This window comes from Lepidochelys kempii, chromosome 15 (assembly GCF_965140265.1).
Source record: "Lepidochelys kempii isolate rLepKem1 chromosome 15, rLepKem1.hap2, whole genome shotgun sequence".
NCBI classification, from domain to species: Eukaryota; Metazoa; Chordata; order Testudines; family Cheloniidae; genus Lepidochelys; species Lepidochelys kempii.
In genome coordinates this window covers 3798274-3825740 of record NC_133270.1, presented here as the reverse complement: position 1 = coordinate 3825740, position 27467 = coordinate 3798274, and the positions used below count along the sequence as shown (strand labels likewise).

The 27467-nt window shown below is 65.1% G+C and overlaps 1 protein-coding gene across 4 annotated transcripts in view; it reads right to left on the bottom strand.

Annotated features, from left to right (window-relative positions):
- The window catches only part of SMTN (smoothelin), a 52792-nt gene that overhangs the window by 2385 nt on the left and 22940 nt on the right, over positions 1–27467 (bottom strand). The window contains exons 5-21 of one of the 4 annotated variants that reach the window (XM_073313652.1): positions 27109–27187; positions 26905–27002; positions 25505–25598; positions 24701–25038; positions 23937–24003; positions 20985–21086; positions 19891–20571; positions 18995–19071; positions 11661–11819; positions 11147–11222; positions 10436–10600; positions 8996–9058; positions 8626–8686; positions 7830–8000; positions 7625–7748; positions 6404–6555; positions 4532–4701 (exon numbers count right to left, since the gene is read on the bottom strand). In XM_073313652.1, coding sequence (XP_073169753.1) covers positions 4557–4701; positions 6404–6555; positions 7625–7748; positions 7830–8000; positions 8626–8686; positions 8996–9058; positions 10436–10600; positions 11147–11222; positions 11661–11819; positions 18995–19071; positions 19891–20571; positions 20985–21086; positions 23937–24003; positions 24701–25038; positions 25505–25598; positions 26905–27002; positions 27109–27187 — 2652 coding nt within the window. In that variant the 3' untranslated portion in view covers positions 4532–4556. The remainder of the gene's footprint in view (positions 1–4531; positions 4702–6403; positions 6556–7624; positions 7749–7829; positions 8001–8625; positions 8687–8995; positions 9059–10435; positions 10601–11146; positions 11223–11660; positions 11820–18994; positions 19072–19890; positions 20572–20984; positions 21087–23936; positions 24004–24700; positions 25039–25504; positions 25599–26904; positions 27003–27108; positions 27188–27467) is intronic. The other 3 variants (XM_073313650.1, XM_073313654.1, XM_073313653.1) reach the window with 3 other exon arrangements.

The following is a 27467-nucleotide window of genomic DNA, read 5'->3' as shown; positions in this document are numbered from 1 at the left end:
CATTGCATGCCCTGCTGCGCCACCATGGCCCCTTCGCCCCAGGATGGGCGAGTTCCTTTCTCCACAGGCCCAACCTATCAGCGCCCCCCCCGTGCACAATCATCCCACCGCAGCAGGTGCCCTGGGCAAAGAGCCTGATCCGGCTAGTGCCCTCAACTCCTATCCTCATGTCCGCAGGCTGAGGGCTTGGGTAGATCGCAGGGTTAGGTCCAGGGTAGCCCAAGGCCTCCAAAGGCCTCAGGCACTGCTTCCCCACCCCTCCCACTTCCCCAGCTCTGGAAGTCAACGGTGGCTGAGGAGGCTGCTGGTCTGCCCCCCAACACTCCTGATTGCAGACTACCCCATTGGTAACCAGGGCAGCTGGCTGCCTGCTGGCCTGCATGCCAGGCCTATGCCATGCTGCCTGGGGCCTATGGGTACACTCCAGCCTTCCCAGACTCACCCTCCTCTCCCAGGCCCAAGAAGCCAATTTCTTTGCAGCTCCCCAGCAGAGGCTGCGACTCCATCAGCCCTGGGTTGAGGCTCGCCCCTGGTGTCCCAGCAGGATTTTAAGACCTGCTGGGATACAAGCTAGGGGAGTGAGTGGGCGCAGACGGGCAGACTAGGTACTGCATGGGCAGAGGCAGGCACATCCCACACTGCCAATCCATACACCTCACTGAGGCCCAGCCAGGTGCTCTCCATGGCTGCTCAGGCCCCAGAGCCCATTCAGTCCTCCTGCTCTGGGAAGGATGCTGGCGGGTGGGAGCCCAGGCAGGCCGGAGCCCAGGCAGGCCTGGGCTTGCTGGGGTGCGACCTGCAGCACCGGAACATGTGTAACAGCAGCACGATTACGAGTGCTGTACCAGCCCCTCACCGGCCGCACGGGCACATAGCGCCTCTCACCTCCCCAGGAGAGGCTGCAGCAGAGACAGATGATGTTGTAGCAGTGTGGACAGACAGACCAGGCTGGGCATGGCGCAGACTCTGCACCCAGCAGGACCCTGTTGGCCCAGAGCCCCAGCACAGGCTCCCGGAGTCAGATTCTGCTGGGAGCCATTGGCACTAGCCACAGGGCCACAGCAGCTGTTGCAAGCAGTGCAGGTAAGGGGAGGTGGCAGCTTCCCCGCCGGCTGGCCAGGCTCTGCTACCTGGGACTGGAATGGGGGGAGTGGATTTTAATGGGGCATGTGGCTAAATCATGAGGCAATAGTGGGGGAGCACTGGGGCTCTGCAGAGATGCCAAGCCCCCCAGCAGAGAGCAGCCCTGCCCGGAGCACAGGAGGGGCAGGCCTGAAGGAATGGAGTTGACGTGGTAACCCAGTGCCACGCCTTGCCCAGCTCACACTCAGGGGAGATCTGTGCCTTCAAGTCCACTCAGGCCCATCTGACATCCCAACTGCAGAGGGAGCAAGGGCTGGTGGGGTGAGCACAACCTGGAGCCAGCATCCCCCTCCCCCTCCCCAGTGCTGGCCCAGACTTCCCGTGCAGCCAGCGGCAGTTCACAGGCCTGGTGTGTGCTGAGGTGAGACCGAGGGCCCAGGTGGCTTGTGCCTGTGAAGTGCTGTGAGATCCCTATGTGGGAGTGGTGGAGGGGGACAAAGGATCCCTCTAGCCCCAGACATCAGCCCCTTCTGCTGAACAGGCCTGGGCCCCCGGTGCTCTGAGGGCATGGGGCAGCAGGCTGGGAGACTCCTGGCAGCAGGAAGGAACAGCGCCCAGCGGTGGCAGCTGGAGGTACAGCAGCAGGCTGCTGTGTAGCCAGAACCCAGGACCCCATCCATTCACTGGGAAAAAGCCCCACAACACCAAAGCCCCCTTCCCACCCGTCTGTCTGGGCACTGGCGCCCCTTAGCACTGAGCAGCGAGGGCACGGCCTGGAGGCTGGGAGAGCCTGGCCCATGCCACCAGCATGTGCGCAGCACAGCCTGGAGGTGCTTGGCCCAGCCAGCTCCCTGGCAGGGGCTGAGGCAAAGCCCAGCTGACCACACCCCTGGTGCCCAGGGCAGGCGCCCTGTCAGCAAGTGGCTGATTTCCTAGGAGCCAGGGGCCAGGCCTTCCCTGCACTGCTCAGGCCCGGGGCAGAGCCCAGAGCAGGAAATCCCCGCAGCTAGCCCTGCAGGGGGAGGGACCTGCCCCCAGGGCATCAGAGAGCCCATGCCTGACTCCCCTCACAGAGGCAGGGGAGCGCCTGCTGCTGGCAGCAGAGTACCTCTCACCTGCAGCATTAAAACAACAGCACCCCGCAGAGAGTAGGTACCAGCCCCCTCCCCCAAGCTCAGCCCCAGAAAGCCTTAGAGGGAGGAGCCTCACCCCCCCAACCAGCCCACCCTCTTCCTGCACAGTGCAGGGAGCTGGGCCGCAGGACTGAGACCACCCAGAAACCTTCCAGCCAGGAAGCTCCACGTGCTGCCCAGCCACTGATTAGCCCCTTCAGCATCCTCCCACCTCTGCAGGTGGGGAAACCGAGGCACCGCTTGCCCAAGGTCACACAGTGAGCCATGGCAGAGCTCCAACCACCAGCCGTTTGCTGCCGACAGTTCCCAGCATGCACCCCTTGCAGTGTGTTATTCTGCCAGCCCAGGCCGCCGGGGCGGGGCGGCCAGTCAGTTGTGGGCTGCTGAGATGGACTCGGGGCCTGCACTGCTGGGACAAGAAGTGAAGGGACGCCGGCTTGCGACAGAACAGAGGGGAGCGGCTGTGCACGACTGCACCCAGCTGCAGAGCCCGGCTCCCCCTCAGCCAGGGACACAGCAGCCAGCTGGGGCCCACACAAGAACCTGTGCTGAGCTGGCTGCCCCACGGCCCTGCAGTCCGGGCTTCCCACCCCAGCCTCCTGGTCCCGCCCCCACCTGCTGATCTGCACAAAGGGAGGGCTCAGCATGCGGGCAGGGCTGTACACCCAGAAGGGGGGCGCGGGCTCGGTGTACACAGGGTACCCAGCCCTCTGCCACACCCAGCTCGGCACCCCCTGCCAGGACCGCTGGCGCTGGGAGTGAAAGGGGCTTGCTGGCCAGCGGCTTCCAGGCATTTGGCCGAAAGTGCCAGGAGGGGGCAGGCACCTCCTGCTCCCCTCCCTCAACAGTGCCTGCTTGCTTCCACCAGCACGGGCATGGAGAGGGGATGTGGGAGCCAAGACTGGCACAGGGTCTGCTGGGCACTCAGCACAGAGCACCGGTGCTGGGGGTAAGGGCTTCTGCCCCCCCATCCCTGCCCACTTTACGCCAGGGGCCCTCTGCCCTGCAGCTCCCCACTCATACAGCTGTGGTGATGCTGTCCCATCCTGCTCCAGGCCAAGGCCCCGTACGGTTCTTTCAATGCACTGAGTCCTGCGCTGCAGCAGAGAGCGGGCGATCACTGCAGTGACATCTCCAGCCTGGGGGGCCCTCCTGGCTCTGGCCGGCTTGGCGCCTAGGTGACCCCGGCCAGCACCTGCTGCTCCCCTTGCTTCCAGCGCCTCTGGAAATGCAGCCCCAGGCAGCTGGTTCCCCCCCTCCCCACCACGGGGCACTCAGGCACAGGCCCGGCTGGGTTTGTGATGGAAAAGCTTGAGGCAGCCTCAGGAGAATCCCTGCCCTTATAAAGACATAGCTGAACCTGCAACGTGCTCAGCGCAGCACGGGGCCCGCGTGCCGGGGAGGCTCCAGCAGGAGCAGAGATGCCCCCAGACAGGCCCAAACACTAACAAGGAGCAGCGTGATGGACGTGCCTGAGTCACACTTTCCAGGCTCCCTGCTCCCATTGCCTGCCCATATATGACTAGGAGGGACTTTGCAGCGGGAGGGCTCGCTCACCTCGCCTGATCCCCGGCTCAGCCTCTGCTCAGCCCCGCAGCCTCACTGCCCTGGGCCGGGGGCTGGGAGCGGGTGCTGGGGACGAGAACTCTGCTCTTGCGGGACACAAAGACTGAGGAAGCACCAGGCCCAGGAGTTCACTGGCCCCCTGGCCTTGCCAGAGGGGAGCCAACCCAACTCAAGCATGAGCAATGGGGCATGGAGGGAGCCACTCTGCCAGCCCTCGATCCAGCCACAGGCTGCTCCAGCACAGTGGGAAGTGTAATTAAAGCAGCAGTTCGGAACAGCCACCCCTGCCCCAGATCCCGGGCTCAGAGAGCTGGGGAAGGAAATCTCGTCAGGGCACCCCTCCTCCTGGCGGGGAGCAGCCGGCCAGGGTCCAAGGCTAAGGCTCAGCCCGAGTTTTACGCTGGGGTGCGATGTCCTCTTCCCCTCCGCAGTCCCCATTCTAGATGCTGACACTCTGGCAGTGTTTCTGGACAGCCCTGGCTGAGGTCAGAGTCAGTCTGGCACCCTGACATCTGGCCTGCTCTCTGGGAAGAGGGGTATGCCCCCTGGACCCTCACCCCACGGATGGCAGGACTCACCCCCTCTCCCCTCACCTTCTGCACAGATGCACCCAGGCCTTGCCAGGTTCACCCCTGCCCTGCCCGCTAGCCCCCAACTCAGCACAGCACAACCAGGCCCCTCGCTGCCCCCTCCTGCCAAGGGCACTGCCAAGCCGGGGCTGGACGGTAGATTGAGAGGAAGATTCTCACCATCGCTCCCGGGGGTGTAAATAGGCTACGACTTTTTGGTTTTTACCAGCCCCTTCTGGACCAGGCAGCGATAGAACTCCTGAATGTATGTGTACACACACTTCCAATCCGGCTCGCGCATCCGGACCATGTCCTCCACGTCGAGCAACTGCGGACAGTCTGCGTGCTTCCTGGGGGCGGGGGGAAAGGGGGAGCGAGTGATCACAGCCCAGTCCGGGGGAGGGAGAGGGGGGAAGAGAGAGAGAGAACAAGAGAAACGTATCAATCCAATTCACATTCCCCTGGTGCCATAACAACGCTCCAGTTCACACATGCTCTGGGGAGGGTGCGTAATGCGGAGGGGGGGCATTCCCAGGTACCGCTGCACTAATGGCACTGTGAGACTAACAGGAATCGGGGCTACACAAGCACAGCCAGGGGAGTCATAGGTGCGGGAGCGTGAGGTCCAGGCGTGAGGAGATCCAGAGCGGAAGAACAGAGTGAGACAGAGGAGGAGAGGAAGGGAGTGAAGTGCTCTGGCGCCAACCAGTGGTTGAGGAGCGGATTCCAGAGCGGAGCAGCTCTCTATATAGCTGCGTATATAGATGGGGTGGCAGAGGGGAAGGCCCAGCTCCTCCTTGCCTGGCTCCGCTTGGAATCGGTGCAAGAAGCTCACCGAGGGCTAGAGGGGGAGGAAGGGGAAGGGCCACCTGGCTTCCAGGCCGGAGGGATCGATTGCTCTCATGGTCCACGCACCGGTCCCCGTTAAGGCAAAAGGTTTAATTAATAGGAAGGCGGAAGTCCCAGGCACACGCACCTGTTTGCTGTACCCTGTGCGGACTGGAAAAAAGAGCACTTGGGCCCTGGGGAGCTGGCACCCACGCTCCGTCTGGGGCCACCTGGCCCCCAGACATCATCCCCGGCAGGGCAGCCTGCACGGGCCAAGGGAACTCGGAGATCCCCTCCAACACACACACGCACATCCCCAGCCTGCGGAGACACTGGAGGAACTAGCCTGCCACTGAAGGGAAGGAGGGATAGGTGGGTGGATGGATGGAGAGACAGAAGGAAGGAAAGGGGCTGACAGCCTCCAGCTGGACCGGCTCCCTTTTCTCAGCACCTCAGGAAACCAGAAGCAAAAAGGGGGCGCTCAGGAAGCTGCAATAGCGCCCCAGCCCCCGGGGCAGGCCCCAACCCTCGGGGCGGGCTCCAGCCCCCAGCCGCCCGGGCTGCAGCGCTGCACCGCACCAGGGCCCCCACCAGCCTTACCATCCCCTCCCTACTCGACGCCAGTCAAGCCCCAGGCAGCTTGAGGGGCCTCAGCCTGCACAGGTTTTGCTCCAGCGTTCAAGCAGTTAGAAGAGGGGGACGGAGGCAGGGGAAGGGGCTCCGTGCGCCCAGGGTTAGCCAGGGAAGGCCAGCCACTGTCGGTGCTCAGCTGCATGGCGGGGCAGCGGCTGCCGGTTATGGGGAAGGAGCTCTCTGGGGAATCATTCGGTCCCTTGCGAAGGCTGCTCCGGGGCCATCTCAGCGATGCTTGGGGCTCTGAGTGTTACGGGGCGAGAGGGGTTTGGCCCAACATCTCTGCACTGAGCACTGGGCTGCGTTGGCTTCCTATGCACCTGCACGGACGTCGCTTTGCCCAGCGTCAGGCCAGAGCAGCCACGCACGGCATGCTGGGAAGCAGCAGAGCCAGCCTGAGAGCCCCAAGCACGTGGCAGGGCAGCAGGGAGCTGGCTCAGCTCAGAGGAGAGGCAGCCCTAGGGGCACTTGCTGCTTCCCTGCGCCAGCCTTAGCAGGGCAGTGCCATGCTCCTGACCCAATGGAGCTGAGCTCGAGGCAGGGACCCAGCCCCGGCCCGCATTGCACAGTGGGGAGGGGAGGGGGACGTACTCTGCCGAGGAGAAGGCCACCTCAAAGTTGCGGCGGCGGTTCTGGGGCGTCAGCTGTGTGTAGTCGAAGGCCTCGGGGAAGAAGTTGTGGACGAGGGCACAGAAGGCCATGCCGTCGCTCCAGCTGGAGGAGAAGTTCTGGATGTCCACGTGCTGTGGGACAGAGGCAGGGTCAGGAGAGGGAGCAGGCCCCAGCCTGGCTAGGGGCTGGGAGGAGAGCAGGCCCTGGCCAAGAGCCGAAGGGGATGGGGGAGCGGGGTGGGGACTAGGGCCTGATCCAGCCAGGAATCGGGGTGAAGGGGAGGGGAAAGGAGAAGCCAGCCTGGCCAGGAGCTGTAGGGGAAGGAGGGTGGGGATGAGCAGGGCCTGCTGCTGCTAGGAGCCCTGATAGGACTGCCAACTTTCTAATTGCAGAAAACTGAATACCCTTGCCCTGCCCCACTCCCTCCTTCACCCTCCCTCCTGTCACTCGCTCTCTCCCACTCTCGCTCACCTGCTCAGTTTCACCAGGTGCAGGAGGGGGTGAGGGCTCCGACTGGGGATGCAGGCTCTGGGGTGGGGCCAAGGCTGATGGGTTTGGGGTGCAGGAGGGGGGCTCCAGGCTGAGGCAGGTGGTTGGGGTGTGGGAGGGCTGGCTCTGGGCTGGGGGTGCAGGCTCCGGGGTAAGGCCAGAAATGGGGGGTTCAGGGTGTGGGAGGGAGCTCCGGGCTTGGGAAGGGGGTTGCAGTGTGTGTGTGGGAAGGGGGGCAGGGGCTCTGGGGGGAGGGGAGGGGGTCCCGATGTGGGCTCTGGGCAGTGCTGACTTCAGGCAGCTCCTGGAAGCGGCTGGCATGTCCCTCCTGCTCCTAGGTGGAAGGGCCAGGTAGCTCTGTGCCCCTGCTCTGTGCTCCCATTGGCCACACAGTTCCCAGCCAATGAGAGCCAGCGCCTGCAGGCAGGCGCAGCGCACAGAGCCCCCCGGTGGCCCCTCTGCCTAGGAGCAGGTGGGACATGCCAGCCACTTCCGGGAACCACGCAGAGCCAGGCAGGGAGCCTGCCAGCTCCACTGCACCGGCACCACCACCAACCAGACTTTAAACAGCCTGGCCAGCGGTGCTGACCGGAGCCTTCAGGGTCCCTTTTCAACTGGGTGTTCCGGACCTGGCAACCCAAGCCCCAGAGGATGGGGGGCAGGGAGTGGGCCCAGCCTGGCCAGGAGCTGCAGGGGAAGGGGGGCACTGACCTCATAGCCCCGGGTCTTCGCTCTGCACCAGTCCAGCAACATCTGCTTGATGCTGTTGGCGTTGGGGACACCGAAGCTCGAGGAGCGCTGCACGGCGACCCGCGACATGGCCGGGCTCGAGGGGCTACGGGGAGCACACACAGCATGTTGGTTGACTTCCCACGGCATCGGCCCACCCCAGCCCAGCCGCACCCAGGGCCCTCACCTCCCGCTCTCCTTCTCCAGCTTCTCGATCATGGCCTTCCGCGCCTGTGTGGCCGACGTCTTGGGCAGGCTCTGAGCCTTCAGCAGCTCCTTCTTCTTCTCAGCCTGGCGCCGCTCCAGAGCGGCCAGACTGCCCTGGCGCGAGCTGCTCTCGTCCTCGCGGTCAAAGATGCTGGGAGAGGGAGAGAGACAGACTCAGCATGGAGGGAGGTCTCTGTTCAGCAAGGTCCCAACAGCACCCGGGGAAGGGGTGCAAGGATCTCTTCAACTCTGCCCAGGGGGGCCGAAGGAGCAGCTGCAGCTCCCCAGACTCAGCTGCAGGCGAGGGTGCTCAGCCCAGGAATGCAGGCCCAGAGGTCTCAGTTGGGCCCCCCAAACCGGGGGGAGAATCTGCCTTCATGTGGCAGCGACGACACTACTCAGGGTTGTGGGAGCCTTAAATCAGTGGGGTCCGAGATCCCCAAGTGACAGGCACCGGGTTCTCCTGGCCCTCCAACAGTGCACTGGACACTCCGCCACATGGGACATCACAAGACCCCCAAAGGCTGACACTCCGCAGGACTGCTGGAAGGACAGGTAGCAGGCTGGGTGACAGCAGCTGCTCTGCGGGGTGGAGAGTAGCCAAGGTCGCTGACCTTTGAGGACACCGAAATACAATGGGTAAAGGCCTGTGCCACCCATGGATCCCAGCATGGGGGGCAAGCGGCCCACACTGAGCTGCCATGCCTTTCTCCACCTTCCCCAGGGCACAGGAGCTCTCCCAGAGGGCACTGCCCATTCAGCAGGGGGTCACTCACCTGCCCACCTTCTTGGATGAGGAGCTGTAGGAGGATTTGGTCTGGACGAACGTGCTGCCATCTGCAGAGGCAAGGAGAAGAACCTCAGACACTGAGGGAGGTAGTGGGAGCTGTCTTTTCCCTGTGCCTGGCGCTGCCCAGAGGCGCTGCAGCCTGCTTCCACCAGGGCCCAGCACCAACGGGCAAGTGGTTGCCCCTCCCGCCCATCCCAGGACTGAGCGCTCAGTGCCAACGGGCAAGCGGGTGCCTGCCCCCCCCTCCCCCGGGGCTGAGCGCCCAGCACCATTGGGCAAGCAGGTGCCCCCAGAGGAAGGGGGAATTGCCACCAGGCGGCAGGAGAGCAGGCCAGAAGGGGGCAAAAGGCCCTTACTCTCTGATCGCTTTGTGTAGCTCGACTCCACTGTTGTCATACGGGAGGTTCTGGTGCCGTCGTCTGCAAAGGGAGGAAAAGACAAAGAAGGGTCAGCCAGGGTGGGGTGAGGCCAACACCTACAGCACCCGCCCCTGGAGAGGGCAGGGCCAGACGGACGGCATGGCTGCAGAGAGGCAGCTGAGCGAGGCCAGCAAGCTCCGCAAAGGCCAGGCTGATGGGCGTGTGTGCAGCAGGCTCCAAAGACAACACAGAGTACGGGGCAGAAAGAGGCAGGGAGGCCCAGCCTGGCGGCAGGAGATGCAGAGAAGGCTCTGCCCCAGCCTGAAGAGAACAGGCCAGTGGCAGTGAACGAAAGGAGCAGAGGCAGTATGAAGCCAAGGCAGGCTTCTCCAAGGAGAGCGCCACCCAGCCAGAGCCTGGCCTGGCCGGGAGCCAGAGCAGTTGGTGGAAGGGCCCATGTGGCCAAGCTTCCTTGTATGCCTTAAAAGGCAGGTGGCAACAGGAAGGAACCGTAAGAGCCAGGGCTCCTTGAGCCACAGGCATAGGAAGGAAGGTGCAGCTGAGGGCAGGGTGCACAGGCCAATGGGGGAGAGAACAGTCCCAGCCCTGGGGGGAGGAGGGGGCTGTGCTGGACAGAGCCCCTTGGGCAAGGCTTGCTGGAGGAGCTGGCCGCCTGAGTTCATGCCAGCCTGGGCAGCGGCTGCTGGCAGGTAGAGGAAGCGCAGGAAGGGACAGGTGAGGCCAGGGATGGCTCCAGCCAGCCAGGGAGGCCCAGCTTTAACCAGGGGCCCAGTTACAGACCCATGACCACTCCAAAGGCTCCATGCCCACCATGCCATGGGCTGTGCTCGCTGGGGGCTCCCCATGCAGGCCCCATGGTTGGTGTAGTCCTGTGCCCCAGGCTCCACACTGGCCTACTCCAGCTCTCCCTGAGCTGGCATGTCCCTGGAGCCATCCTGGGAAGCAGGGAATTCTTGGCACAGAGGCTGCACCTCCAGAGCCCAGCAGACTCACAGCAAGGCAGAGCACATGCATGCTGGATGCTCTCGGCGGTGGGGAGCCAGGCCCCATGGCTGCCAGCTGTCCTGGATGGCTGGGCCCAGGAGCCCTTTTTCAGAGTGAAGCCCAGGCAGCCAAGCACCGTCTTCACAGGGACAGCGAAGGCAGAGAGAAACAGAGAGAGACTGCAAGAGCAGGGGCTGCGCCTTGGGAGATGATCGAGAAGAGGCCAGCAGAGACTGGCAGGCACCCAGAGACAACCCTGTGCCAGGGTGGCAGAGAAGAGATCAGCAGAGAGGGCCCCTGCCAGGGTGACAGAGAAGAGATCAGCAGAGGGGGCCAGTGCTAGAGTGGCACAGAGCGGGCTGTGCTGGGTGTGAGCGGGACCAGGCTGAGAGATCAAGCGGTAGTGCTCAGTGGCCTTGCAGGGCCCCTTACTGGACTGGACGAGGCGCTCAGTTTTGGTGAGTGTGTGGCGGGCTGAACCATCAGCCGACTGGGCGCTCTGCTGGGTGGTGGTCTCGGTGGCCTGGGCCGCCTTCCCCGCCGCGGCCTGGTTCTTCATCTCCTGCAGCCGCTGGCCCCGCTCCTTGTCCCGCTGCTCTGCAAATGCACGCGGGCGATGGCGTTAATGCGGAGATGAGGGCACAGGGGGCGATGGATGCTGCCCGGCATGGAGCCACCACAGCCTCTCTGGGGTGCCCAGCCCAGTCCATCCTCTGCTCCACGGTCCAGGAGTCAGGGCCCTGTGGGGAACTCCTTGCCCTGACAGAGCCGGAGACACAGCAGGAGGGATGGGGACGTTCTCCCAGCCAGGCCCCTGCTGCTCCTCGCCCATGATGCTGCCTTGCCAGATGGCGCCATGGCTATGGCACTGCAGAGACTCACACACAATGATCCGCAAAGGCTACAGAGCCTGCCTGCCTCCATGGCCAAGCCCCTCCCTGGGGTAGGGCCCAGACGTCCCCATGCCAGCTCAGGTTTCGGTAGCACGGCTCCTGGCTCTCTGACCCCCCGTCTGCTGCTTCCATTCCACAGCCCTGCCAGCCTGCTGCCAGGGTCAAGGTGCCCACCCCCAGCCTACACAGGCCCTTGGGTGAGCCCATGGCTCCCCCAGCCACCAAGACCCGGGGTCCCATGAGCAGCTACCTCTCTTCCTCTGGCGCAGCTCCCGCATGGCAGTGCGGATCAGCCGTCGCTCCTCGAAGTCCGACGTCTGGTCCAGCTGCCAAGGCAAGCGCGACACCAGCAACCTCAGCAACCGTGGCCTCATCCCCTGCCCCACAGCCAGCCCCAAACTCCACCATGGCCTCACCCCCCAACCCTGCCCCACCGCGGCCTCAGCCCCAACTCCACCACAGCCTCGCCCCCACCTAGGGTGACCAGACGTCCTGATAAAATCGAGACTGTCCCGATTTTCAGTTCTTTGTCCCGCGTCCCAACCAATGCACGATCCGGACGCCATTTGTCCCAATATTGCGGCTTTGACTGCTTGGGCACTTTTTTTTTTTTTTTTGCGGGGGGGGGCTTCCCCCATGTGTCCCGATATTTTGTCTGTTTCATCTGGTCACCCTACCCCCACTGCCCCCTCAAACCCAAGCCACCGCCCGGCTGGGGTAGCTCAGCCAGAGGCAGAGGGCAGGCTCAGCCAGGCCCAATGTACCATCTTATCCAGCACGTCCTCCTCCTCGATCCTGCTCAGCTCCTCAGCGCTCAGCTTGCTCCTCTTCTCCGGCTCCCTCGCCTGGGCCTTCTCCATCCCATTGGGCAGCTCCGGCTCTGGAACCAGCACCTGGGGCTGCTGCGTCAGCTCGGCCTCCATCTGCAACAAGAGGGGCCAATGTCGAGAACCTCCTCCCCGCTCCAGAGCGCCCTGCCCTGCCAAGGGCCCGGGCAAACCCCACGCATACATCCCCCGGCCCCACAGGGAGAGCAGCTCCGGGTGCTCCCCCCAGCCAACAGGCCCAGCTCCCAGCGCTGGGGGGGCGCATGCCCACGAGCAGCGCGGACTTGGTTTTCCACCCCTAGTAAAGGGTAGCTCCAGTACTACCGTGCCCTCAGCGCCAGGCTGGGTATTAGCTATAGGCTGACGAGAGGGAAGAGCGCCACCTACTGCATTGCCAATGCCACTGCCCGACCATCCGCCCAGCTCCCGCTACCCACCGAGCCAGGCAGTACCAGCAAGCCCAGCAGAGGCTCCATCTGCCAATCCTCTACACCCACACAACAGGCTGAACTGTCCTGCCCTTCCCTAGCCGCCCCCACCCCACTCCATAAGTAGAGCTCTGTTGGGGGGCAGCCCTGACTATCTCCATACACAGTGGGGATGTGACAGACCAGAGGTCCCCCGGCAGGCCAGTGCAGGAACAGAACCCAGGAGTCCCGTCTCCCAGTCCTGGGCTTCTGCCACTGAGCCACATGTGACAAAACAGGAATATTTTGTAATCTTTTTAGGAGATCTATTTGTGCCTCAGTTTTCCCCTATGTGCTGGACTGTCACTAGCATGTGGAAAAGGGCTGCTTGCACTCTGGGCAGGCAAAGAGACAGATATGGGTGTTGCCTAGCTGTCTGGGCCCTAGGTTCAAGTTCACGGTGCTCTGGAGAATACAACAGCAGATCCAATTACCCAGACGCTGACACCGAGCAAGCAAGGACCCAGAGGCATATGGACTTCCCCACCTCCCAGCAAGGGGGCCCCCCAGCATTTCCCCAGCTCGGAAACAGGGGTCTGGAGAGGTGTGAGCTGGGGGACAAGCGTTGGCTGCTAGTGGCAGTCAAGGGGGCTCTGACCTGAGATTTGGACCAAGGTCAGACGGACAGAGAGCCAGAGTTCACTACAGCTTGGCTGGGCGCCCCAGAATGGATGATGTTTTACCCCTCCTTCCTCTGGGCTACCCCAAGGCCGTCCTGTGCTGTGCTCCGAGTGACTAATAAACCTGACGGGCTTGACAACACTGCGAGTATCACTGCACAAGCTGGACGAGGTGCATGCTTTCCCCAAGAGCAGACAAGTCCCCCTCGGCTGTCTCAGCGGGACTCGCTGACTAGAGCTGATGGGGTGGAGCAGGGGGGCTGCAGGCCCAGAGGTCCAGTCGGAGGAGGAGGGGAAGCCACGTGGCTTCCCCTGGAGGAAGTGAGAGACGCCGGGGATCTGGCCCATGGAAGGGTTCCCTCCCAGATGCTGTTCCAAAGCTGGCCCTAGCTCCAATCCTGTGGCTCCATGACACCATGGACACCACCCCACACCACCAGAGCCCAGCAGCCTGGTGCAGTCCAGCCTGTGGGGCAGACATGTACTGCTCCTGTGGATGGGCAATTCCTTCCCTACCCTCAACTCCTGCTCTCCGCCTCAAAGGGCACGCGGAACCCTGCAATGGGAACGGAGGAGTCAGGGACAGGGCTACTGTCAAGTTTCATGGTAACCCTAACACAGGCATGAGGGTCCAATCAGCCCATCCAAGATCCGCAGCAGTGAGTACACACGTCAGGCAGCCCAGATACACCCAGAGAGCAACGGCTGCCCGCAGCAGGCAGGCCCCACTGCCCAGTGAGCAGGGGCGCTGCCTGGGGCAGGCGGGTGGGCTGGGCAGCAGGCACCGTGGAGCCAGGGAGGTCAGCGCCCGCCTCTGCTCCAGCACAGGATTTCCAGGGGGATTAAGAGGCTTATCGGAAAGAGGATCCTGTGCTGGGGATCAGGAGCTGCCCTGGCAACGAGGCCAGGCCCAGCCTCTTCTGAACAATCATGTGGTGCCAGCTCCTTGTCAACACAGCTCCCAGCTCGGGCAGCCGGCCAGGCCTACAGTAGCACCGCAAAGGCCTGTGGGCAGGGGCTGAGGTCAGCTGTGGGGCTGAGACCACACCTGCTTGCCTCCATTCGCACACCCCCAGCAGAGCTTGGGCACCCCGGCGCTGGCCGCCTAAGGGGCCAGCTCTCAGTAGCCCCGTTGGAGCAGGGTGCCCTCCATGGCAGGACAGGATGGGGCAGGAGAGCCAGGCAGGCCAACCTATACAGCACTGCTGCCCTCTGGCTCTGCTTGGACCCAGCCCCCCAGGCTGGGCGTGACGGCCAGCAGCGCGGCCTCTCTCTCTGCCCAGCTGCTTGCTGGGGGTCAGTTCTCTTTGGTTAAAACACCAGGGGACCAAGGGCTGGGACTTCCCACCAGCCCTGGGGGCAGGGGTCGACCAGATGCCTAGCGCCCTTGGCAGGAGGCTGGCCTCTGTGGCCAGGGCTAGTGGTAGGCAGGCAGCGATGGGAGGAACCAACCCTAGGGCAGGGTCTAACGCCTTGTCAGCCGGGCCCGCTGGGCTGTGTGCACAGCAGCCCCACTAGCCCTGGTGCTCTGGCAGATTATCCCTGCAGGGGCCACACCCAGATCCAGGCAGCCCCGCGCCTCCCTGCCCAGCGGCCAGGGGAGACCCCGCTCACAGCGACAGCCTCGAGCAGCTCTGACACGGCACAGTGCCCCAGCACTCGCCGGAGGGCGCAGCTCCCTGGCTGGGCTTGGAGCCGGTGTAAGGAGACCCCAGGCCAGCTGTTCCTGCAAACAAACACGGGCAGGCAACAGCACCCACCACAACAGGCTGCTCCAGATGGCATGTCAGCAATGCGAGGCAGGCGGCCCGGATTGGCTCCGGGTGATGGGAGCCTCGGCTGGCACAGGTCTCCCTCAACTGTAATCTCCTGCCACAGCTACAGTTAATCCCCCGTGAAAATGCACCTGCCTGGGCCAGCAGCAGCTGGCGCCAGCTCTGGGGCTCCCCCGCAATAGCTTCCCTTTCCCCAGGAGCCAAAGCTCGGGGAAGGGCCGACAGGAGTACAGGGGCCTCACCCAGCCAGCTCCAAGCTGGCCGCCTGCTGTGGCCCTAACAGGGGGAAGGGTATGGAGGTGCCGGCACTGAGTACCCAGAGCAGTTTTGCAGCTCAGCCAGCAGGGGCAGGCCAAGGCTTCTGCCCAAGCAACATCTGCCCACCCCTGCCTCCTTCCCCCTTGGAGGGAAGAAGGGACCCAAGACACAGCCAGCCAACGCTGCCCGTGGGACGGGCTCTCGGGGAAGCTGTCCACTGGAGGGAGTGGGCCTGCCACCCTGCCTTCCCCTGCCCAGTGCCCGCACACTCACAAGGCTGTTGCCCCTGGAGAGGTGCACAGATGACTGCCTGCGGGTGCTGGAAAAGGTGGGCGGATGGGCCACGGGGCTGCTGGGCTCCTCGGTGCCCGCAAAGTGGGCACATGGATCTTGGGCCTCCAGGAAGAGGGTGCTGGGGTCTTTCTCCTCCAGATCCTGGGCTCCCAGCCAGAGCGTGAGCACCTCCAGCTGCCGGCCGAGGCGCGCCTGCTCTGCCCGCAGCACCAGGTGCTCCTCCTTCAAGTCGTTGAGGGCGTTGGCCAGGGGCTGCAACTGCTGTAGAGCCTCCTCCAGGCGCCTCTCAGTGGCCAGCTGGAAGGCCTGGAGGTCCAGCCGGATCTCCTCCACCGTCGCCTCCCGGGCATTGTCCAAGCTGGGGAGGTGCACCCCCGGCATGATGCTGGTGGGGGATGGGATGCGGGCACGGCAGGGCCCCTCGCTGCCACGCCGCAGGCTCCCGGGGTGAGACACAGTATGGTCAAGGTCCTCTCGCTGCCAGCTCCGGGCGGTGGGCTCTGCAAGCTCCCAGCTCTTTATAGGGGCTCTTGGGCGTTGCCCCTCCCCGGGGCTGGGCTTTGTGTTCAGCCCCGCTATTCTTATCGCACAGGCCGGGGCCGGGCAGAGGGGCTGACACAGGAGCCGGATGGGGAGGTGCTGAACTTGGGACGGTTCCCAGAGCAGGCCGGGCAGTGATGGACTCGGGCCAGGTGGCCAAGCCAGGACATGCAGCTGGGCATGGGGCAGTCACTGAGCATGCTGCCTCCCCACCCCAACGCACAGCATGGGCTCCCCCTGAGCTGCCTCCCGGGGTCTAGCCCTCAGCAAACGGGGGAAGGGCTCAATCAAAGGTAGAGAGGGCTTGGATAGAGCAGCCCAGCCCCTGCCATGCTGCCCCACGCCTTCACCTCACCACCCCCCATGCTGCCCCCCACCACACTCACCCCCAAATCCCCCAGCCCCAGCCATGCTGCTCCCCACTGCTCCCCCAGACCAGCGCCCAGCTGTGCCACCCCCTGCACCCCAGCTACCATAGGCCAGCACTAGTGTCCCCTCCCAACACCCTAAGGAGGGGGAGGCAGGGCCTTTAGCCCGTAGCCCTGCAGTTCCTTTGGGGAGGGGCAGACTCCTAGCGCCACTCATGCCCATCCAGGCAGTGCTCCCAGCCCCCGTCCTGTGCCCTGACAGGGCCAGCTCCTCACCCCCGCACCAGCCCCGCCGTGCACAGATCTCCCCCGCAGGAGGGGATGCCTCCACCTGGACCGGCGCTGCCCAGCCTGCGGGCAGAGAGAGCACAATGCAGAGAGGAGCTGGCTGCAGGTCCAGGCTAGGCCTCCATGGGCCATAGGGGCAGGATTTCCTCTGGAGCGGGGTAAAAGACACAGTTCCCCAGCGGGGCTGCCTACTCCGCTTGGGAGTCCTCAGTGGGTCCCCGTCTTCGCCCTATGCCCTCCCACACCCCACAAAAGGCTCTCCCTCCCTCCCCACCCTCCCCCCCCATGGCCTCGGTGTGCACAGCCCAATGCCAGCGTTGGCAGGGACGCTGTCCCCGTCCCACCCCCACACCAGGCCTGCTCCACCCACCGGAACCAAACCTCTCTGCCCCACCAGCTGTTGCCCCCTCTCCGGGGGCTCCATGGCAAGCAAGCCAAGCAGGCAGCTCCAGCCCCACCAGCTGACTCTGCTCTGACACCAGCTCGCCTGGGGGGCACTGAGCACCTGGCAGGGCTGGTAAATAAAGCATCAGCCAGGCAGATCAGGTTCCCAGGCAGCGAGCGGCAGCAGGAGTGAAGTGCCCCCCCTCAGCCCGCCCCCTCTAGGGCCCAGGAGCACGCAGCGCCCTCCGCAGGGGCCCCTGGAATAAAGCACCCCCCAGCAGCCACACTGTTCACCCTCCTCATGGGCACCTGAGAGCACGGCCCCCCTGGTCCCCCGCCCAAGTGCACTCCATGGCCTTGGCCACCCGTACCTGGAAGAGGTCGTGGGCTGCTCCTCCTGCCCTCTCCCCTGCGGACAGCCTCAGCGCACACCTGCCAGCTGCACTCTCCCACCGGGCAGACGCAGCTCCCCAGCCCTGTGCCGGCCACGCTAATACCTTAATGAGAGCTGACGGGCCGCAGCCGGGCCACGGGGCCGCGTTAGCTCATTAGTGCGGGAGAAACCGCCGGCCCCCCCACGCCCAGTAAGAGCTGTCCCTGCAGAGCGCACGGCTCCCAGAGGTGCTGCCCTCCTCCCCCAACCAGCCCCGTGGATGCCGCTCAATCCTGACCCACAGTCCCCCTCTGCTCCCTCAGGGCAGGGTGCAGGAGCCCCAGGGTTGCATGTGGTGGCTGGGCCAGAGCCCATGTGGCTGCTCCTGCAGGGCGGCCCCCCGAGCGTGGCTCCCACGGGGGTCCTGGACACAGAGTGGCCGAGAGCCGCAGACTCAGCTAGAGCGGGGCTGGCTCAGCCCCTCCTCCAGCTCCAGGGGCCAGGTGGGACATGACTCTGGTGCTGCACCTCCTGGGGAAAGGGAGATGCAGACAATCCTGCCACAAGGGGGAGCCACCCACAGGGGCACGTGCCAGGCCTGGTGCCATCCTGGGCCCCACGGCCGCTGGACCTCGAACACCACTGCAGCCTGGCCCTGACGCCTTTGTTTTTCCTAAACACTGAAACATGCCTGAGTGCTCAGCATTACCCTACATGGCCAAGAGCGCCAACCATGCCGGGCCAGCTCAGGGCCCAGCCACACGCACCCACCCCCGCCCCTCTCTTCCCACTTGGAGGCACGCGCCTGGCCACACACACCCGCCCCCCACCCTGGGGACACGTCCAGCTGCACAGGCCTGCCTCCTCCAGGGGTGTGCGCCCGGCTGCATGTTTCCCTTAGCTGGCTCCACTCCAAGGGCCACCCCCCCACACACACACATCCCCCTACCTGGGTCACATGCCCGGTGCACACACCTCCCCCCATCATCCCCCCAGGTGCACGCCTGGCCACACACAGGAATCCCAGCTCCAAGCAGCTGCCTAGGGGCTAGGTGGCCACTCCCTGACGCCAGCCAGCTCTGACCCCTAAAAGGAAGGCAGGGGGGGAAGAGGTCCGTTTTCCAGTCCTTCCCAAGAATCCCCCTCCGGAGCCATGATGGGCAGGGTCCGGCACGGGCAGCTTCTTGCTGCACCCAGCGGGGTTTGGGGCAGAGGTACCACCCCACACTCTGCGGGGCTCTGGGGTCCTGTCCCGTGGTTCATGGGGTCATCTGGCCCCATGTGACCCCAGAGTGAGGCCAGGATCCCCAGAGGGTATGGGGGGATGGGGACACTCCTCACACTGGGCTGCCACCCCTCACACAGACCACACCATCACAGAGCTCCTGGAGTAACACTGCTCTGACCTGGCCACCGGGGAGGGCAGCCACAACAGCTCCCCACCAGGCGCTCGCCGGGCTCAGTTGCAAGCCCCCAAATACACTGGGGGGCTGGGGACAGGCCTGGGCCAATCCCAGCAGGGAGCCACAGGGCCCATGGATCTGATTTCACAGCAGAGCCAGTGGAGGCCCAGGGATTTGTTTCCCTCCCCACCTCCTTCACACAGCCAGAGCCCCACAGTACCTGGCACCGGCTCTTTGCCCCCTGCTCCCCCGGACCCAGCCAGCCAGGGCTGGCAAACTCCTGCACCTGCCGGCTCAAGGGCTGAAGCATCCTTCCCTTGCGCAGGACAGGGCGACCGCACTGTTAAAGCGCCCACCCCCCCAGGTACAGCCTGCACCACAGGAGGTGCCCAGGTGGCACCTGGCATAGAGTGCGGCAGGGCAGGACTCAGAGGCCTGCAGGGACAGCAGCGCTGGCTGGATCCATAGCCCTGGCGTGCACGCGGTGTGGGGGGGGCTCACCTTGCTGGCCGTGCTGACCCTGCCGGTGCCAGTGCTGCTGATCCGGATGGGCGAGCTCCGCAGCCCCAGGGTCAGCTCTAGGAAGGGAGGGCACAAGAGTAGAGGCTGGCAGCCAGCAACGGCCGCGGCTATCTCAGCACTTCCCCCACCCCCAACAATCGCACTCGTGCCAGCACCCCACGGAACCATACAGGACTCAGATCCGAGCCCCCCGCCCCCACCTGCCGAGCCATAGAGGACACAGCCCCCAGCCCTCTCAGAGCCCATGCAGGATCTGGGCAGAGTCCATTCCCCGAGCGCCAGGGCTCACCATGCAGAGCGAAGCTCACCCTAGCTGATGGCACAGCTGGCCTCTGCACAGGGAAGGTCCAGAGACACAGGGAACCCCCAGCACCGGCAGGGGACTCCCCAGCAGGGAACCTGCCTGCTCCACAGTGAGGGGAGCCGAGGCGCTCCCCAGCTCTGGGGCAGGACTGGGAGGGATCCCTCCCTGGGGGTTAGGAGCAGAACAGCCAGGGGACCCAGTGCCCAGGGAGCGTCCCACAGCCCTTCAGCTGGAGCCGAGACTCCCTTGGCTGGGACAAGGGGCAGCCAGCCCTGGGGCCATACAGCCCAGCTCCAAGAGCGAGTAAAGGCTCTGTTGATTTCCCGTGAGCCCCACTGAGCTGCCCTGGGGAGAGAGGGAACTGTGGGGCATCCTAGCGTGGCAGAGGGACCCCAAGCGGGCAGCCAGGCGGGGGCCAGGGCTAGGCTGCACCCCCAAGGGCTGCAGAGCCAGCCCCACCTGGGCATGCTCAGCAGCGGCTGTCCTTTGCTCCCAGCTCTCCCAGGAGCACAGCTGTGAGACCCACACGTCGCGAGCTCAGCCTGACCGCCGTGGCAGCTGTGGAACCTACCTGCCCGCTGGCTGCCCGGTGTGCCCACGACGCGGCTGCTGAGGGGCTGGGCCCTGCCATCCTTGATCTCGATGGTGAAGAGTGTTTTCATGGGGTCCTCGTCCCTGGCGCTGGCCTTGGTGCCGCAGGCAGGAGGCTGGGGCCGGGCCGGGCGGCTGGGCAGAGAGGCAGCGTGCTGGGCGCCAGGCTCCTCTGTGCCGGACGAGCTTCCCTCGGTGTTTTCAATGGGCCTCTGGGGGGACGTCAGCAGGCTGCCCTGTGATTGGCCAGCCTGGCTCCTCCCCACAGAGCTGCCCTCCTCTTTAGGGCAGGCTGGGCCCCCGGCAATCGCAGCCTCTGCCTCCAAGGAGGAGGTGCGGCGCTCCGCACGACTGCTGGCTGGGGGGCCCCCCGAGCCCTCCTTGACTCCCCGGAGGGCAGCATGGCCCAGTGGCGCTGGGCTGAGTCCGCACCGGGGACCGCTGGGTAAGTCTGCTGTGCACTGGGCACTGCCTGCCTTTGAGCCCCAGGCACCCTGGGGGCGCAGGAGTTGCTGCTGCAGGACCCAGGAGCCTTTGCCAGGGGTCTCCCACTTCTGGCTGCAGGACCTGGGACCAGGCTGGGCCAGGGAATCTGAGGTGAACTTGCGGACGCGCTCCCGCACCGAGTTGGCTCTCTGGAAGGGCTGCTCCCGTGCGGGCTCTGGAAGGGGAGACAGGAGCCGAATGAGGACTTGAGCGATTCACCCTCCCTTGGGCACAGAGCCTGACTGGCACTCGTGCACTTTGCCCGGGAGGGGCCGCGTGGCATCCTCACCCCCAGCTCAGTCAGGTTTCAGGAGGACCCTGCCAGCCCATTACCCCAGGATGGGGAGTGGAGAGGCAGCCTTGCACCAGCTCTCATGCCACCAGGGCAGGTGCCACATCCCATAGGGCAGCTGGCATGCTCTCTAGAGAAGCCAGGGCTGGGGTTCCTTCCCACTGCACCCCTAGAGCAGCAGCGGGCAGTGTCACAGAGAGCCCCTCCCAGGGGCTGCTTCTGAGGGAAGGATATGGGGTAGAGCAAAGGCCAGGGAGCAAGGAGGGCACGTTGGATGCAAGGGGAGAGGGCATTACCTGTGCTGTGGGCCAGGAGCGGGGAGAATGGCGCAGATGGCATGTGGGTGTGGCGGGAGAGATCCTGGCGGGCAGGGGTTCCTGGCACATCATGGGTGGGCGCTGCCAGCCACAGTGTTTGGGAAGGACCAGTCCAAGGTAGCATTTTCAGAGATGCAGAGAGCCCAGTCAAGGAGAGCCATGTTATAACAGCAGCACCCTGCATCACCTCCGAGCACAGCAACCTGAGGCCCGCCCCACGGCCAGGGCAGCCGGGCCCCCCTGTCGCAAAGCCAGGCAAAACCCCCATGGCTGCCCTGCCCCACAGGTACCCAGCTCTCAGCCAGGGGTGAGTTAATCTGGGCCAGCGCAGGCCCACGGCCAGCAGAGGGCACCAGACTGCAGCCCTGCCCCCCAGCTCTGGAGCACACAGAGTCCCCAGGTGGGGCAGCCTGGGGCAGACTCAGGGACAGTGCCCACGTTCCGCCCGCCGCCCCCCTCCAAGGGCGCTGCCAGGCTGGGAGAACCTGGCCAACTTCCTGCAGAGGCGCCCGAGGAGTGCAGGGTTGGCTGCAGAACCAGCCCCTTTGCACGGACTGCATTCGTGCCCCCACTGCCTGGGCCTCCAATGAGCACCCCGCCTCACCAGCTCGTGGCACCAGTCCTGGGCACTGCCCGGGGAAAGCCCACCTGCAGGGGTAGTCGTGAACGGCTGCCCTGGGAACCTGGCTCCAGGGGTTACACTTGGCCAAACCAGGGCCCCTGCCCCTCCAGAGCACAGAGAACAGCGCTGTGCCGCCAGACACCAGCGCCCCCATGCCCTCCGCTGCGACTGGCCGCGCCACACAGACTGGGCTGGGGGCTAGTCCAGCAGGCCACGCTGCCAGGGCGCAACCCTGTGGGGAGAGCCAAGGGGAGGGGCTGCCATGGGGTCTGCGGAAGTTGTCCCCCTTCCCAGAGCAGCGATCACAGGCGATCTCTTGCTCCATGCGCTGCCCTGGCACTGTCATCCCCAGGACCCCCTGCTCTCGGGCAGGGACACGGGCACCGCAGCACCTGCCTGGCACCACGCAACAGGCTCACACAGCGGGACGCTGAGCCCACCTCAGCCAGGCCCCAGCCCAGCCAAGGAGTCACCCTCTGTTTGGAGGCCTGGGGGCTTGACCCACTTCTACAGGAGTCCCCATCACAACCATTAGACCCCTCTTGGCCATGGAGAGGGGCCTGACCGGAGTCAGGCATGGTGTGGTGCCTGTCCCTGCTCTGGGCAGACCCCAGGACTGTAGGTCTCCAGGCCTTCTCCCTGCCCCTCCTGCTCACCCCCTTCGCTCCCGCTGCCAGGGAGTCTGCACCCTACGCCCGGCCTTGCTCAATGCCTGGGGGCAGCGCTTGCTGGGCCTTATCCCCCTGCCCCATTGGCGAGGGCCCCTGCCTCACTCCCCTGGCGCAGGAAGCTCAGGGGTGCTGTCACAGAGATGATCCCCCCCGGGAGGGCACTGGAGAAGGACTATGCTCAACGACCCCTGCTCCACCTGTCCTGCAGGGAACTCCCGGCTCATCTCAGCCCCTCCCTGGCCTAGCGGAGACCCTGGCAGGCTGAGTCGGGGGGCTGCCCAGGGCCAGGATCTCAGCTGATTCCTCCAGCTCCCTGGGCTCCCCAAGCCGCAGCAGCCAGCGCACAATGGGGAGAAGCCTCGGAGCTGCCTGGTACAGCAGGCCTGTGCTATGAATCGAAGCGCAGGGCAGTCCCCCGAGCTGGGAGCCTGGCTCCCCCGCTAGGCCTGCTAAGCCGCCTCCAGCCAGCAGTGCGAGGTGGAGGGCCAGGAGAGCACAGAGCGGTGCTGAGCCACCAGCCTTATTGGGCTAAAGAATGTAAAAGGCCGGAGTTTGCTGCACACACGGATTCCCTTTCATGGCCCTGCAGCAGCCCAGCGAGCAGCCAGGAGATGTCAGCAGCACCAGCCCAGCCCGCTCCCACATCAACCGGGGCAGCTGATGAGCAGGGTCAGGGAGGGGCCACAGGCCTGAAACCCCCATCCCGTCCCCAGGGGCAGGCACCCCCTCAAGGACTCCCACGCGGACATGGACCAGTCTCCCAAGGCACTGCCATGTCTGTGCCCCCTGCCTTCACTCTGCACCAGGAGTGGTTTGGTTTTGCCAGGGACGCTTGTCCCACCCCAGGAGGCGGGGGGGGGGGGGGGGGGGAAGAGGAGAGAAGAGGGCATCCTCCTCCTCGAGCACAGACCCGGCCAGGAGCCCAGAGGTTCATCACAGAAGGCTCAACTCCTTCAAACAGCCAGACTGGAGCAAGGAGGACACAGGCTGTCCAGGAGTGCCAGCAAGGCCACTCCGCCTCCCCCGGAGGGCAGCACTGAGCTGGGAGCCCACAGCGCCCCCTACTGAACTGCCTTGGCACTGCTGCAAGAAAGCCCACAGCTCCGCCCACCCACACCACCCACCTGGAGGGTGGCACCGCCGCAGGGAGCGCCGAGCAACTCTGCAGCCAGCACAGGGGGAAGCACTGCTGTGGGGCGGGGGGCGTGCAGCATCCCCGAACAAGGCAGTTCATGGCACGGCCACACTGGAAGGGGCACTTCTGTGGGGAAGTTCACAGCCCCAAGGGGGAGACTGGCACAGGGGAGCTCCAAGCACCCCCCAGCAGATGCATTGCTGGGTGTCTGCAAAACACCCCCAGAGAGGGGTCCCGCCAATGGAACAAGTCAACATGGCCAGCAGGGAGCTACTGTGGAGAAGCTCGCAGCGCCACTGGAGAGGGGGCACTGTTGCAGAGAAGCTCGCAGCCTCGGTGCCCCAGCATACAAGGAAGCCCTCACTTGGTGCAGGAAGGTCCATAGACACTAGTGACAGCACCATCTACCGGTGCAACTCCCGGCAGGGGCTCCCCGACCACAAGGCCCCAGCCAGGCACAGCAAGTGCTGGGGGGAGGGGATGGCGCCGCACTTGCATCTTACCAGCTCGCGTCTTGTTGGCAGTGCTGGCTGGCTTCTCGGGCGCTTGGCTTTTGACACAGGAGCTGACCTGGGGAAAGGGAGAGGAGGAGTGTAGGGTTAGTCCCAGCAACTCCTCAATCTGACAGGTGCCAGATGGTGCTGGTGAGAGGTGCTGGGTAGTGCCTGCCCTTCCCCCCTCCCCTGACTCTGCCCATCCCCCTGCCCATCCAGCCCTACCCCTCCCACCCCCGGCTCTGCCCACCCCCCTCGATCCCACCACGCAGCTCCCTGCCAATCCAGCTCTGCCTCCCTCCCCTGGCTCTGCCCACCCCCCCTCGATCCCACTGTTCAGCCCCCTGATAATCCAGCCCCAGCTCCACTGATGTGCCTCACTCCTGATCTGCAGCCCCCTGCCATGCCACTCTGGGACCTGGAAAGGCGAGGGCTGACCTTGCAGGGCACAGGGTAGTTTTGTGTCTCTGATAAAAGGGGACGTGTTAAGACCCAGACTCATTTCGCTCACGTCCTGTTTCAGGCCTGGAAAGCGGGTCCCTGTGGCGAGCGGCTACCGGGCTCCCCCCATGTGCCGCCTAGCGGTCAGCATTGGTAGTGCCCGGCTCAGCCCTCCAGTCACGTCTGCCACATACAGCCCGTGGGCTCCGCTAGGGGGAGCGGCAGGTGCCGCACTCTACCCGCCAGCCCGCAGGCCCAGCGGAGAGGGCAGCCACAGCCCGGTCCTGGGCACCGTTCCTCAGGCCCCCCGGGAGGGGCGGCTGTCTCGTTACCTGGCTGCTCTGGCTCCTGTTGCTGGGCAGCCTCCGGCAGGTCTCCTCCGCTGGGCAGCTGTCGCCCGTGGTTGCAGGTGCCTCTTGCTGCTCTGGCTCCCCCTGGCTGGGCTCCCCACTGCCCCCTGCCTCTGGCTGGCCGAACCCCTCGCCGTCCCCCTCCTGTGCGCAAGGGCTGGTCAGGCTCGCGCAGGGCTGCTCTGCCCCTGGGCTGGGCTCAGGGCTCTGGGAGCTGCGCTCCGGGGGATCGGCTCTCTGCTGTGGCTCCAGCTCCGAGGACGAGGAGCAGTGCGGGGGAGGCAGCGGGTCCAGGAGCAGCAGGGTCCCCGAGGCCGGGTCTGCAGGGGAGAGAACCAGCTTCTTATGGGGAAAAGTCCCCCCACCCTCCTCCACAGCTAAACAGCCCCCACCAGCCCCTCCTGAGTGCGACCACCGCACTGGGGCAAACCCTCTCCCACGGCTCTCTGCCACACACCTTCTGCCATGCCCAGTCCCTCCAGGGCAAGACCCCTGCTTAGGACCCAGCAGCAAATGGGGTGCTGCCCCAACCACACACTGCAGCCTGGGAAAGGGGCTGCTGCCCCAGTCCAATGCTCCCTGCCAGAGAGAGAGCAGGCAGGGCCACTGCTCCCCACACAGTGCAGCCCCTACAGGCCACAACCCCATTGGGCAGGGCATAGTGGGGTCCCACTCACCCCATCCCGCTAGGGGAAGAAGGCTGTGGGATGGGACGGACGCGGCATTCCGGGGCAGGACTTTGCCTACGGAAATTGGGCCCCGGTGGCAGGATTTGCATGGACTTACCCTGGGCATCCGGTTTCTGGGGCTCTCTCCTCTGTTCACTGCGTAGCTCCCGGATCTTAGCCCGGATCTGCTCCCGCTCCTCCAGGTCCTCTGGCTGTGTCCAGGGGACAGGAGAGTGAGCACCAGGACAGCCAGCCAGGCTGCCAGCCCCCGCAAGAGGGAGCACCCAGCTGAGGGCCCCTTTCCAGGCTGTCCCTGCCCAGTCCCCAGCACTGGGCGTTTGCGTTAGCCCTGCTTTGACCCTCCCTCTGGAGAGTTCCCAAGTTGCCCCCAGGCGGGCCTGAGGCCTGCAGTGGGTAGCCTGCACGACTCCTGAATGAAGACAGAGATGCTGAGAACCTGGCCAGCCCCGAGTCCAAGGGGGGGACATGGGCTTCCCCTGGGGAGGGCTCAGTGCTCCCCACAGCCCGACCTGCCCTGTTGGCAGGGACATACAGGCCACCCTCTTATACATCTCCTCAGGAGCCTGGAGCAAGCCCTCAGCAGCTTGCCATGCTCCTCTGGGGGGGCAGGTTCGAATCCAGCCCAGGGAGAAAGTGGCTGGAAGTCCCCAGGGCGACAGAGAGAGGGCTCAGCCCAGCTCCCACCACCCAAGCCAGCCCTTCTCTCAAAGATGGGGGGGGGGGCAAGAACTGAAGAGCCCCAGGAGGCTGATCTCTCAAGTGCTCTCTGCAGGGCTGGCGGGGGCCGGGTATGCAGGCAGGACGGGTACGTGGGCAGGGGAGGGTACGCAGGCAGGCCACTTGGGCAAGGCTGGCCCTGCCCCTGCTGCCCTTATCCAGCAGGAAGGGAGCTCCCACCAGTCCCCAGCGCTTGGGTCACACAGACAGCGAGCATGCAGGGCAGCTCTCAGGCTAATGCTGGCAGGCCCAGCACCTCGGGCAGGAGCAGAGCAGCTGCAGGGGCAGCTCCCACAAGCCCTGGCCAGGCAGAGGAGACTTCAGCCTCAGCTAGTCTCTCCCCACGCCCCACTCCTGCTTTCAGGAAGAAAGCTTCAAGGTCCCACTGGCACAGATCCCCTTCCCACGTTGCTGCCTGGAGCAGCTGTGGGAAACCCACCTGCCCCAGGGCCAAAGCCCCACCCCCCAGGGCTCAGGGATGGCAGGGTGGGACCGTGGTGATTACCCATGGGGCTGTGGGGTCCCAGGGATGCAAGAGGGAGCAATGGCACCCAGCAACACTGGGCACCCTAGAGGGCACTGAGGGTGCGTGGGGGGAAGCCTGGGACAAGATGGAGCCAGCCCAATGCCCAGCACGTGGGGGAGACTGCCCCCAAGTGTAGTGATAGCACATCTGGGCGTGGGCACATCCCCCGGCTCACTGCAGAGCCCTGCACTAATACACTGCACAGAACCCTCTGCCCCAGGCTTCCCAGTTCCTGCAGAGCCCCCCCCACTCACCACAGAGCTGCCCCCGTCCGGGCTCTCCTTCTCCTTGAAGGCCAGGGGCTCATTTTCCCCTTTCCGGCTGCCGTGGGCTCTCCCTGCCGAGGCTGCAGCTGGAAGGGAGGAAGGAAGGAGCCGATTAACGAGTAGCTGGCTCGGGGCAGCGCCAAGCTAGGCCTGTGCAGAGAGCCAGGGGAGGGGGTTGCGCCAGGGCCGTACCCTCAATCTCCTTGGCCCGCAGCTTGCGGATGGCGGCCCGGATCAGCTTGCGCTCCTCGTACTCGCCGGCTCCTCGCAGCTGTGGCAGAAAGGGACACAACATGGGCTCTCACAGCTCCACGGCCGCCCCAGGCTCCTGGCACGATGGGGGAGGGAGCGCCCAGGCTCGGCTGCAGCCCACTCCCACACGGGCCAGGTTGGCTCAGCAGCCGCCAGGAATCCTGTCCAGGCGTATGATCCGCCGGGCACAGTGCAGGTTCCCAGATGACCCTCTGCAGCTGCTCCATGCATGGGCACCAAGCTCGCCCTGCCATACCAGGGCCAGGAAGGGAGGGAGCACAGAGCAGGTTACAATGGAT